The sequence below is a fragment of the Macrobrachium rosenbergii genome, chromosome 3 (assembly GCF_040412425.1).
Source record: "Macrobrachium rosenbergii isolate ZJJX-2024 chromosome 3, ASM4041242v1, whole genome shotgun sequence".
Lineage (NCBI taxonomy): Eukaryota > Metazoa > Arthropoda > Malacostraca > Decapoda > Palaemonidae > Macrobrachium > Macrobrachium rosenbergii.
In genome coordinates, this window is record NC_089743.1 from 25,526,140 (window position 1) to 25,539,542 (window position 13,403).

Here is a 13,403-nt window from a genome sequence, read left to right on the forward strand (position 1 = left end):
AGACTGGATACGGCATGGAGAGAACGACAACTATCATCACTAAGAAATGCCATGTGTACTAAAGTTGTAAATACGGTATTTTACACATACAGTTTCCATGATAAGGCAAATAGAGTAAATATGTCATATATGCTAGTCCCCGACACTTCATGTCATTGTGTACATATCTCGTGTATTATGAGTTGCATTTTCGATAGCCCAAGGTAAGATTAGGCTAACCTCTTTTTCTCTGTAATCCCATCTTCTTAAACAAATGAAAGTAAAAAATTGAAATGGTCGATACTTGCTGAACGAATTTCATTTTCATAATCTTTTCTCATATAATTAGCAACCACTTACCAAAAAACAGACATAAACAACATCAAGTATAATGTAAACAAACTAATCAGGAAACAGCTGTTTTATGATTTCAGTGATTTTTCTTTAACATAAAGTATGTTAATTTACCTTTGCATATCCGTTTTACATGTATGCACAAAAAATAATAGTTCTGGTAATAATTTTGTTTTTTATCAACTAAAAAATTATTCTAATTCTTTCATTAGTAGGCTCAATCAACTGATCATGAGAACGTAAACATTGTAAATGCAGATGGCGATGACTTTTTTTTTTCATACATATCAAGTTGATGATATAACAAGACAGTTATACAGTATACCGTAAATGGATTCAATAAGAAAAATATGCTTCATTTACCGTTAGTGGGGTTCCCAGCATACTGTATGTAATTTTTTACTTTCACTTCAAGTTGATGTAAAAGTTTGTCTTTTGGTACCAATTTGAAGTTTAGAATCTGTAGAACAATTTTAACCCAATTGTCAAGCACAGAGACCCCAAATAAAATCCCCCCCCAGCAAATAGAAAATATGTAAAAAAAAAATGCTAACTTTTGAGCCAGTGGTCACATTTGAACATATAAGGCATCCATGAATACGGAATCACAAAGGGCATCTTGTATTTTATTAGTTTCAAACATTAAAATGGTATTTTCTCAGATACAGGCATATTTACATACAAAACAAACTGGACCACAGGTCTGGTAGCTCACAGCTGTATATTTCGTAAAATTAGAAAATTAATGAAACTTCTGATCGAATGGTCATGATTTAGACATATGAGAAATCAGTGGATTCAGAGTCACAAGGGCATCTAGTAATTAATTATTTTTGAACATTGGGAAGCTGTTATCTTAGATGCAGGCACATAAATGCAAAACATTGGACACAGGTCCAGTAGCTCATAGGTGCACATTTGATAAAATAAGACAGTTGTTGTAACTGCTGATGGAAAGATCAGATTTAAACAAATAAGACATCAATGGATTTAGAATCACAAGGGGCAACTTGTTGTTTTATTTGTTTGGAACATTGAAATGACACTTTGTTGGTTACAGGCACATTTGTAAAAAGAAAAAAAAAAATAAGACCAAGGGTCTGGTAGATTAGAGGCACATTGGTAATTAGGAGTGTCTACTTGGATATTAGGCATACATTTAATACATTCACAGGATAATGAAAAATTGACAATTATATTCTGAACATGTGAGGGACTGGTCCACAGAATATCAGTCTAATTTCAATGTAGGACTAATGGAATCCGAGATACTTTGAGCCATAAATGGGCTGCTCCACAGAATTTCTGTATTCAGTGTCAGCAATCCAGTTATATCAGTAAGGAGAGTAACAAAAGAAACTGCCAACAACACCAATGTCAAAGAAAAGATGGTGAAAAAAAATGTCATCAGATTTTAGCTAAAAACAATCCCATATTAACCCTTAAATGCCTACTGGACGTATCATACATCAACTAAAATTGTCTGTTGGGTGTCAAGTGGACGTACTGTACGTCGACTACAAAAAATTTCAACCTTTGGTCAACTTTGACTCGACCGAAATGGTCGAAAAACGCAATTGTAAGCTAAAACTCTTACATACTAGTAATATTCAATCATGTACCTTCATTTTGCAACAAATTGGAAGTCTCTAGCACAATATTTCGATTTATGGTGAATTTTTGAAAAAAAACATTTTCCTTACACCCGCGCGGTAACTCGGCCGAAAATTTCAGAAATTCTTTCGTCATTTTGTCGTAATTTTTGCACTGTTTTATATTAGCCGTTACATAAAGTTTTATATTTGAAAATGTGCGCAATTTCATGTAAAATACAGCAAAATACAACCCATGGTTGTAGCTTTTATCAGTTTGGAAATATTTTCATATAAACCATGATAACTGCCAAAATTTCAACCTTCGGTCTAATTTGACTCGACCGAAATGGTAAAAAAACGCAATTGTAAGCTAAAACTCTTACATTCTAGTAATATTCAATCATTTACCTTCATTTTGCAACAAATTGGAAGTCTCTAGCACAAAATTTCGATTTATGGTGAATTTTTGAAAAAAACTTTTTCCTTACATCCGCGCAGAAATTCTTTCAAACGTTGTCGTAATGTTTGCACCGTTTTATATCAGTCGTTACATAAAGTTTTATATATGAAATGTGCGCAATTTCATGTAGAATACAACAGAAAACAACTCATGGTTGTAGCTTTTATCAGTTTTGAAATATTTTCATATAAATCACGATAACTGCCAAAATTTCAACCTTTGGTCAACTTTAACTCGACCAAAATGGTAAAAACACAATTGTAAGCTAAAACTCTTACATTCTAGTAATATTCAATCAATTACCTTCATTTTGCAAAAACTGGAAGCCTCTAGCACAATATTTCGATTTATGGTGAATTTCTGAAAAAAAAAAAAAAAACTTTCCTTACGTCTGCGCACGTAACTCGGCCGAACATCTCAGAGAAATTTGTTGCTCTCAAATTCTTTCGTCACGTTGTTGTAATGTTTGCATCGTTTTACATTAGTCATTACATAAACTTTTATATATGAAAATGTGCACAATTTCATGTAGAATACAACAGCAAATAGCTCATGGTTGTAGCTTTTATCAGTTTTGAAATATTTTCACAAAATCACGATAACTGCCAAAATTTCAACCTTCGGTCAACTTTAACTCGACCGAAATGGTAAAAAAACGCAATTGTAAGCTAAAACTCTTACATTCTAGTAATATTCAATCATTTACCTTCATTTTGCAATAAATTGGAAGTCTCTAGCACAATATTTCGATTTATGGTGAATTTTGAAAAAAACATTTTCCTTACGTCCGTGCGTAACTCAGCCGAACATCTCAGAAATTCTTTCGTCACGTTGTCGTAATATTTTCACCATTTTATATTAGTCGTTACATAAAGTTTTATATATGAAAATGTGCAATTTCATGTACAATACAACAGAAAATAACTCATGGTTGTAGCTTTTTATCAGTTTTGAAATATTTTCATATAAATCACGATAACTGCCAAAATTTCAACCTTCGGTCAACTTTGACTCGACCGAAATGGTAAAAAACGCAATTGTATGCTAAAACACTTACAGTCTAGTAATATTCAATCAATTAGCTTCATTTTTCAACAAACGTGAAGTCTCTAGCACAATATTTCGATTTATGGTGAATTTTTGAAAAAAAAAAAAAAAAATTCATTCATTTTGTGATAATATTTTCTCTGTGTTCCTTTGATCGTTTTACAATGTGTTATATACAAAATCATCGCAATTTAGTGTACAATACAAAGAAAAAACAATAACCCGTTAGCTCTAACCGTTTTGCTCACAGCGCGATTTGTATAAAATTATATATGAACATTTTTTTTGTGCTGTCATATATTTTCAATATTTATATATGATAATGATATTTTTTCATTTCTGATGGTTGCATCTAAACTTCAGGCAATGACAAAAAAAGGAGTCAAAATGAACTCTTAATCTTAAAAACTAAGTGTGCTGTGATTTTTGAAAAAACTTTTTTCCGCTTCAGCGCTAGCTCCCGAACGCCGCCGGCATACGGGAGACGTTTTTGTAAATAGAGGCTCGGCGTTTAAGGGTTAATATCAGCTCATGCGATAATGACTTATAAAAAAAAAAAAAAAAGTTTTGGGAATTAATTGTTAGAGTAAAGGGAATTAACTTTCTAGGTTTATTGTTGTATGGGAATTCTGTCAGGGGAAATTGTTTTTCCTTGGGTTTTTTTCTGTAAAGGGTGTCCTTTCACAGGACTTGGGAAATTTTGCATTTGTGATCAGCCAAGAATAATTGATTGGATTTATTTACAAGGAAAAAAAAGCTGCAAAAATGAAGAGAGGAAATAGTGATCAGAGATTCCTTAGATCAGCCTATGGTTGTGTAGGGCGTGGAGATTCAGTCCGTGGTTCGAAGGATTTTGTTGTAAGTCAGAATAGCCAAAGGTCGATGGTGGGCTTGAGTTCTTGAACCTCACGGGTTTGTTGCTTTAATTGTAATATGGAGGTGCACATTAAGAGATTTTGCTGTGTTAAATATTGTGGCAGTTGTAAGAGTTATGATTATCCTTGGCGGTCCTGTCCGTCTCGGAGACAGTATAATGGTAGGCCTGCATTTCAGAATTTTGGTAGCTCAAATAAGAAAGTTCCTCACGCAAATTTTTCGAGGGGATCTTGTGATCAGCAGACATTGTCTAAAGACCGATCAGTTGTAAAGGAAAACTCTGTGGGTGTTTCTTGGGATATAGGATTTCTGGGGGGAACCTTCAGGGTCGAAGCCCGTCGTAATTGGATCTGTACATGGTATAAATGTAAGAGTTTTTATAGATACAGGCACCTCTGTTAATTTGATGAATTATGAGTTGTTCTGATCAGTGTTTCCAGATCGTTCTTTGAGACCTGCCAAGGAAACTGTATGCGCTGTTCAAGCAAATAGGCTACGAAATTTGGGATATGTAGATGTAGGTTTATCTCTCGGGGGTAGATCTTTGACAGGACCATTTTTGGTTATACAAGGGGGTGCTTTGGAGAATATGTTGTTACTGGGTCATTCAGCGTGTCGGAGATGGAAAATCTTGGTTCATACGGTGGTATGTGGTATAACTGTGGGAGTACCTGGGGTGTTTGTGCCGTATGAGGGGACGGATGTGGGTGTAGTGGATGGTGAGGATGGATCGGGTGTACAGGAGGATCTCTGGGTAGATGCTGAACATGTGTCAGTGGATAAGAGGTGTTATAAGGGAGTTTTGACAGATGATGTGGTGCTTGGTCCTGGTGTGGTTGCAATGGTGAAAGTTTGAGTGAAAGGAGTGCATAAATTCAGGCAGATGTGTGTGGATGAGTGCAGCAAAAAGCTGAAGGGTGGAACTGTACGGGTTCTATAAACAATGTTTCAAGTTCAGGGTATACTTGGGTGGAATTGCTAAACTGTAATGATTCAGTTCGCAGTTACCAGAAGGGTACTTGTGCAGTCGACTTTGTTGACTGGGTCAATGAAGATAATTCAGTGGCTACTGTTGGGGATTTTTGTAGTTTTGCAGAAGCAGATTTACAGGCTAGAAGGCAAGTTTTTAGGGATCATTTAGCCAATGCTGATTATGAAGAATATGCTGGTGGTGTAGAAGACGTTCTGGCCGAGTTTGCAGACATAGTCGCACTAAAAGGGGATTAGTTAGGATTAACAAATGTGTTAGGACACAATGTTCAGTTTGAGGACAAAAGTAAGCCTATTTTTGTTCCATCGTATAGAATTCCTTTTAAGGTTAGAGAACAGGTAGAGCAAGAGGTTAATGAGAGGAAGGAAGAAGGCATTGTTAGGCCCAGTTCCTCACCTTATAATTATCTGTTGTTGGCAGTGCCTAAGAAGGATGGTTCAGTCCGAGTTTGTGTAGACTTTAGAAAGTTAAACAAGAAAACCATTCCTGATTGCTACCCTGTGGCATGTTTGCCAGATTTATTTAGTGATGCAAGGGTATTTGCAAGTACTGCTTAGTGAGGAGAGTCGAGAGTACATGGCCTGAGAACTAGGCATGTGTCACTTTGTTTCTGTAAGTTGCTCATATGCAAAGTGTGAATTTGATATACAATACATGATAAAGTTAATATTCATTAATGGAGCATAATAAATATAATTGTGTTAATCAGTAAATATAGTGCATTACACATTTACTAAAGGTTTCAAACAGTTATTTATGATAGCCTGATCTCGGGTAGCTTACTATGTCCTGGATGGTGTAAAGATTTCATAAATTTTTGTATGCCCTAAAAAATAAAAAACAATTTTGCTGTAAAACACCGTGAGAAGTGCTGCACGCACACATACACACTCAAATGAAATGTTTATTAGATTTTTAATGTGGAGGTAACAAAATGCAGTATGAAAAGGCTGGTACTTGTTTATTATAAAATCAGAAGTGTATATGTATTGTACATGTGTGTGCGTATGTGTGTATGAACATATATGCATCATGTTCGTGTGCATTTGCTTTCCTTTCTCTTTCTCTCTTGCTTATTCTTTATAAAGAAAAGATTTTTCAAGTCTGCCCCATGTAGGCAGTTTGACATATCAAAGATAGAGAGAGAGTATTTGAATGTTAACTTTTTATGCACTGTGTATACAGTGTACTGAACAGTTTGTTTTTTATTTTGTACTGTGCATTATATTCTGTATTGTTTATAAGCAGACTAAAGTGTGTTGACTATTGTTTATAAGTATATATTTAGTGTATGCAGTTTTGCAGTATTCATAAGGTAAGGGAGTAAGGGTGCGGGTTGCTGTTATACATCTGTTTTTTTTTTTTTCTCTCTTTCTCTCTCTCTCTCTCTCTCTCTCTCCTCCTCCTCTCTCTCTCCTCCTCCTCCTCCTCTCTCCTCCTCCTGTCATATCCTGGAATTTTCATTATCCCACAGAGTCTTGGATGTTTTAATATGGATAGGGAAAAGATTACTGTCTGCTGTATATGCTTATAAGCAACAAACAATAGACTTTACAGTATTTTATAGATATAAAACCATACATTTCTACCTTTTTTCCCTTATTTTGTAAATTCGCAGTATTGTATACTTACGTTGCTAGAGCTTATGCTATCATAAATCAATCATTGGTTGAAACCTTTTGTAATGCACTACTGTATATTTACTGATTAACACAATTATATTAATTACATTAATTAACAGATGTTAAATTTATCATGTACTGTATGTGGTGTTCATACTTTAAATATGAGTAACTTACAGAACAAGATGACACATGTTGAGTACTCTTAAGGTATAAAAATTTACCCAATGAGGACTTGTTAGATTTCAGAGAGAGAGAGAGATGCAAAACTGCAATTATCATTACCTTTGAAAAGTTAACATTTCACATTGTTCATACACAGAATAAACCTGGGTCTTAACTTTAGGATAAATTTTTTAGCACCAGTTGGAAACCGGTAAAAAGCATATAAAATTGTAGAATAAGGAACTGGTGGCAATGAGGTTCGTTCAGTGGGATGAGAGAGGAGGCATCGTCCAACCTTCTGTCACCCATGATGCCATGATGCATCGAGTCTCTTCCTTACCTCCTTGCTGGTTGGATGTGTTGCTGCCCTTCCTACTGTAAGTCTCAGAGAAAATGTCCTGGGGTTGGTAACTGCCCTTGCTCTCGTTTTCTTGCCTCATTTGAGACTGACTCTCATTCAACTTGCACCACATGTAGAGCTAATGTATGTAATGTTACTAATTCTTGTTCTGAATGTCATTCTTGGACTCCTGAGCAGTGAAGGATCTTTACCAAGAAGAGGCAACGTCACAGGCCTCTGTCTCTGTTTTCATCTTTATCTTCATCTTCATCTGCCTGGTCCTCTCCTGTTAGACGTAGGATTAGGGACTTTGTTGCTGCTCCTTGCAAGAGAAGTTGTAGGACCATCTTGGAATCATCCTCTCCGTCATCTGATGATGTACATGGCTCCCCTGCTCACGGCCATGTTTCTGATGTTGAAGTATCACCTCCAATCATCTCTCGTCGTTTGGTAGGCCCTTCCAGACAGATTTCCTCCAAGAGAAATATTTCAGGGGTTTCGTTTCATTTTCCCATGGTCATGCTGTTCAGGCTTGTAGGAAAGATGATAAGGCTCCTATCAAGAAATCACATGTGAAGAAGTCTGCTAGAGGTCAGCTCCTACCTGGGTCTTGCAGCTCTTCCTCTCCCGTGGAAAGTTCCACACATACACATATGTACACCCAACGTCGGCCTTTGTCTCCTCATCAAATTTTTCATTCACGTTTGCCTTTGAGAGATGTTGTGTCTCATTCTAGCTCACACGTCCATGCTGAAAGACTCCATCATCCCAGAAGTCCTGTCAGCTCACATCCACACAGACATTCGTCTGTCCATCATTCTCTCTCACACTCTCCCAGGAGGGTCTGTGATCGTAACTCCAGTTCTTGTGGCCGTGTTTTGAGACACATCTGTGAAGGGAAGCACATACATGCAGTTAGTCTGAATAGGTCTTGGTTCATCATCTCATCATCTTTCTCATTTTAGATCTCCTGGAGCGACCGTGATCACCATTCTAGTTCAGTCAGCCGCGGACGTGTCATTTGCCCTGCATGGCCGTGTAACGCTACACATCCATCACATAGGAATCAGAAATCTATCTCTTTTTCCTGTGAGTGGGATGATTCCCATAATAACATACCCTCGTCATCAGCAGGCATTCAAGCCCCGAGAAGGTGTTTGGGCCTGAAAGGGCCTACGCCCCAGTCTTAAACAAGGATGTTTCACATTCTTTTGATCTGACCGATAGAATAGAAAGATTTTTGTGGTCAGGAGGTAGAAGATTTTGAAAACCAGGAGTTGATTACTACATGCACTGAGGTTGTTGAGCTCATTTGTGAGTACACCAATCTTCCTAAGGAAGCTGCTGCAACTTCTTCGGATTTCCTTACAAGCATTGAAGCTTTGCTCAGGCCTAAGAAGGATTCAAAGACTTCTATATAGTTGCCATGCTCAAATCATGTTGATTCTGTCTTAGCTCATGTTAATTATCTCATCTCTGGGTGTGATAGTTCTCTTTGATCTAGTAGGCCATTCAAGCTTCTACCCCCACCACTTCTTGGCATATAGTAAACAGTTTTATACAACCCCTAATGTGGCTCTACAACCTAGACAAGGTGAACCAGATCTGGTTCGATTAGGCCCTGGGTTGTCTTTGGATCAGGTTAGGGCAGAGGGCCCTTCCTTCACTCCTCAAGAGGCTGCTATCTTGGAATCAACTGCCTCTTCTGCTATCCAGACTGCCTCTGGGCAGGACTTATGGTCCACAGCGGTGGTGAAAATCTCTTCCACTGCATTGGGTGATACAAAAGGGAGTGCCCCTTATATTAGTAAGGCCATTTCTTACTTGACTCCTGACTCATTTAAATTTGGGTCAACTTGTTGTTGAAAAGAGGAGCAGCACCCCTCTCCAAAGTTTCTAGGTTCCCTGCCTCCAGTGGATAATTTCAATGGTAACAATGAACTTTTGAGTGTTTCAGTTTACAAACAAAGTAAATTTAATATCAAAGAAGCTTTTCTGAAGTTGATACCTCATCAAACTTAAAACTTGAACAGTTTACAAAACATACTGGTGTAAATTGCCTAGCCATGTTTCAGAAATTTTCTTGCCTATCAGTGCCTCAGTCTGTGTATGCATGCATGTACAGTGGACCCCTGCTATATCATGGTTCAGCATTCGCGGTTTCAGTTAGTTGCAAATTTTTCTATGGAACATAAATCCAAATAAAGGCGAGAAAATTCACTAAGTTGCAGATTTTTTCATAGAGCAATATTCACTAATTACTGTATTTTCATGTTATTTTCGTGACTAACCCCTTATGGACCGGTAACATACATATACAGTATATTCAAGATTTTGTGCCATACAGTTTGAATGAATTTTGCAGGAAAAATGTTCCATGTGCCATAAATCGCTATTGGCAACTCTTCAGATAGCAGTACGAGTGTCTGAGTGAGCTGGGAGAGACTTAGTCTTGCTTGAGGTGGTAAAGCAGAATGTTGTCCCAACTTCCCATCCAAGGATGAGTCGTAAATGTTTTACAATAAATATACTCAGATTTTGTTAGTGATTTTAGTCCTTATCTGTTGTGATATTGTGTGAGCTGTAATTATAATTTGACAAAATAAAAAAATATATAAAAAAAACACTTATAACTCGGCAAAATTAGGCTATTTTTATGACTGTGCTTTGAGAAAGAGGCCCCACACAGGGTTGGAAAAATTCACTTTCAACTTCCCCTGGAAGGTACATACAATTTTGTTAGATTTTTTTTTTTTTTTTTTTTTTTACGATGTACATATGCATCTCTTCCTCTTTCCACTTTTTTTTTTTTTCCTTAAATTTCAACCAGTATAAGGGTGTACTTAATATATATGTAGCCCGGACTGTGAGGGCCAAATACATTTTTTATGATAAACAAATTATTGACAAATTTTCAAATATAATATTAATGTAAACGTCAAAATATCAATATATATATGTGTGTGTGTGTGTGTGTGTGTGTATGTATATGTATATATATATATATATATATAATTATTTTTTTTTATATAAAATATATAAAAATCAAAATCACAAAACTGCTATTTCCTAATTCAATTTACTGATGTAACCATACCTCAGTTCAACCCCCCCTCGCTCTCAGTACTGTACGTATCCTTTAATGAAATATGATTTACTGTATCATAAATATAGAAATAAGACACTAAAACTCCAAAAAGTTCATAACGCATACAAATGAGTGCGTGCATACATATGTACATTACAATGATTTACTATAATTTTCAAATATTAAATTTAAGGTAAACACAGCAAAATAGCAATAAAATCTTATTTTGCTTACAGAATCCATTTATACTGTATTAATATACAGATCTTTTATTGTATTACGTATAAAAAACCAATCGTCCCGACATTTGTAATGTTTATGTTCCCAGAATCAGCCGATTCTGCTGTTTTGGAGCCGTGAATGCTGAACCACGATATAGCAGGTGTCCACTGTGCATGTACACTACACAGACTGAGGCACTGATGGGCAAGAAAATTTCTGAAACAACATGGCTAGGCAGTTTACACCAATATGTTATTTTGTAATCTGTTCATTTTTAAGTTGCTGAGGTGTCAACTTCAGAAAGCTGTTTTGATATTAAATTTACTTTGTTTGTAAACTGAAACACTCAAAAGTTCATTGTTACCATTGGAATTATCCTTTGGAGGCAGGGGTATGGGAGTGAGAAGGGGAGGACGAATACACAAGCAGCCAAATAGAGAACAAAATGTCTGTGATGTAGTTATGACATCTTCCAGCCACTCAAAAGCATTGAACATGCAAGCTCCAAACAGATGAAGGTGCGCCTGACTATCTCCACTCAGCTCTCCCAGCCCGCCCACCCTGTAAGCTCCTCCTCCCCCTCCTCCTCCTCCAAGTATGTGGCACTTGTTCATCTCTTGAACATGGTAAATGTGCCTCTATCCCAAGATGTTCTAATTGCAGTTTGGACCACAGGCCTAATGACAGTGTTGGGAGAATCAAAATGAAGACTCATCTCTTTACAAATCACTAATTGAGCGTTTAAGTGTAGCATTTTACTTGGGAGCTTTTATGTAAAGCAAAACATTATGCTAAGGCCCTGAAATTGAAAAAACTCCAGTTAAAACTACTTCAAATTTTAGCGAGGCTGTTATACTACCAATTACCAAAAATCTATTTTGACCAAGTATTTGGTGTTCTAAAAAGGGAAAGCTCTATATTCCCAGGACATTGTCCCCTGAATCGACCTGCTGCCTGTTACTGTAGAGCCTTCCCATAATATTAGAAGCAGTAGTACTATATCAAGCAAGTTCTTTGCTTGAACCTGGGGAAGACTCATTTACTGCAGATCTGCAAGAAGCACCTTTCACTAAAAAGATGTATCACCATGTCTCCCTGTTATCAAAAAAGAAGGCAAAATCCATTTTAGTCTCCTTTTGCCAGACAGTGCCAAAAGGCCAGTCACTAATGATCTGTCAGTTAGGATTCATGGTAAACTAAGCCAGAGAAATTATTGTATATTGGCTTAAAACAGATTATTGTATTCTCTGTTGTTATTAATATTATCGTTACTGCATTATTATTAAACAGTTTAAGCAGACCACCATTTAAGCTTCTTACCCTGGAAAGTATCTCCCCAAAATTTTGTTACCTTGCTTTCATACATTAGCTGTGTACCTAATGCTGTAATTTTTTCTTACTGTGAATCAGAATATTGTACGCTGGTTCTAAACTTGTCAGAAAAAAAATTTTTAAGTTTATTTTCATGCAGCCAAAAGCCATTTTGGTATTTTTGGCATCCATGTCAATCACTTAAGTTCTAGCATGTGTATTGTTTCATGACCATTGATAACAATATTTGTCATTTTCTGTTTTGTGTTAGAAGTTAAGTTTTTCTTGTTCGTGATATTATAATTATAGCTATGGCATATTTTCTTGGCAGCAATTCCTGAATGCGGTTGAAGAGAGGTTTCTCTGCATCTGTTGTCAAGAACTGGTGTTCAAGCCTGTTACAACTGAATGTAAGCATAATGTTTGCTCACTGTGTCTTCACCGATCATTTAAAGCAGAAGTATACTCTTGTCCTGCATGCCGCTGTGACTTGGGCCAAGACTACAAAATAGATGTAAACAAACACTTGAGCAAAATCCTCATAACACTCTTCCCTGGATATGATGCAGCACGATAATTTTTTTTTTGTATATATATATATTATAAAGTATGCATTTTCCATTTCATCGATACTTTTAAGTAAAGGTTTTCTTGTGTCAGGGAGACATTTTGACTTTGGCAGATTCTGTTAAAATAAAATGAACAAAATTGTCCAAAATTCATGAATGCTTCTCCCAATATATACACTTATGCATATTTACTGTGATGTATGATTTTGACGTTTTGGTTTTTATTATTTCTTAAGTTAAGTATGATAGTGCCTTGGAATATTCCATTTTATAGTATGTTTTATTGACCAATACAGTATTTTTTTTCCTTTAGATAAAGGCAATGTACAGCAGTCTAGCCTGTAGGTCAGAAGAGAGGTTTTGCAAGGTATCATGGGAGAATGATACAATTGTGTGTAAGAAAGGGACACTTATTTCTTTATTCCTAAAATAATTACATTTTATAGTTTACCACTGTTTTGCCAAAGTTTTTAAGAGAAAACTGTGTAAAAAAGGGACACTTTCATTTTTCAAATGTTTGTTTGCCTCTTTGTTTTGGTAGTTTTTCTATAAGTGCTTTCTAGATATCACTTTTAAAAGAAAATGCTAGTTATGTTTGAGAGGAACACTATATATTATATATATATTTATATATATAACTTAAAAAATTTTTACATTTTTTAGTTTGTTTTTCTATAAGTGTTTTCTAGATATCACTTTTAAAAGAAAATGCTAGTTATGTTTGAGAGGAACACTATATATTATATATATATTTATTTATATATATAACTTTAAAAAATGTTTA

At 35.9% G+C, this 13,403-nt stretch overlaps 1 protein-coding gene across 1 annotated transcript in view; it reads left to right on the forward strand.

Moving 5' to 3' along the window:
• Nucleotides 1-12,766, forward strand: part of LOC136853483 (E3 ubiquitin-protein ligase UHRF1-like) — a 75,370-nt gene extending 62,604 nt beyond the window's left edge. The window contains exon 13 of the mRNA XM_067129097.1: nucleotides 12,382-12,766. Within this exon, the coding sequence (XP_066985198.1) occupies nucleotides 12,382-12,627 (246 nt within the window). The 3' untranslated portion in view covers nucleotides 12,628-12,766. The remainder of the gene's footprint in view (nucleotides 1-12,381) is intronic.
• Nucleotides 12,767-13,403: the final 637 nt, after the last annotated feature.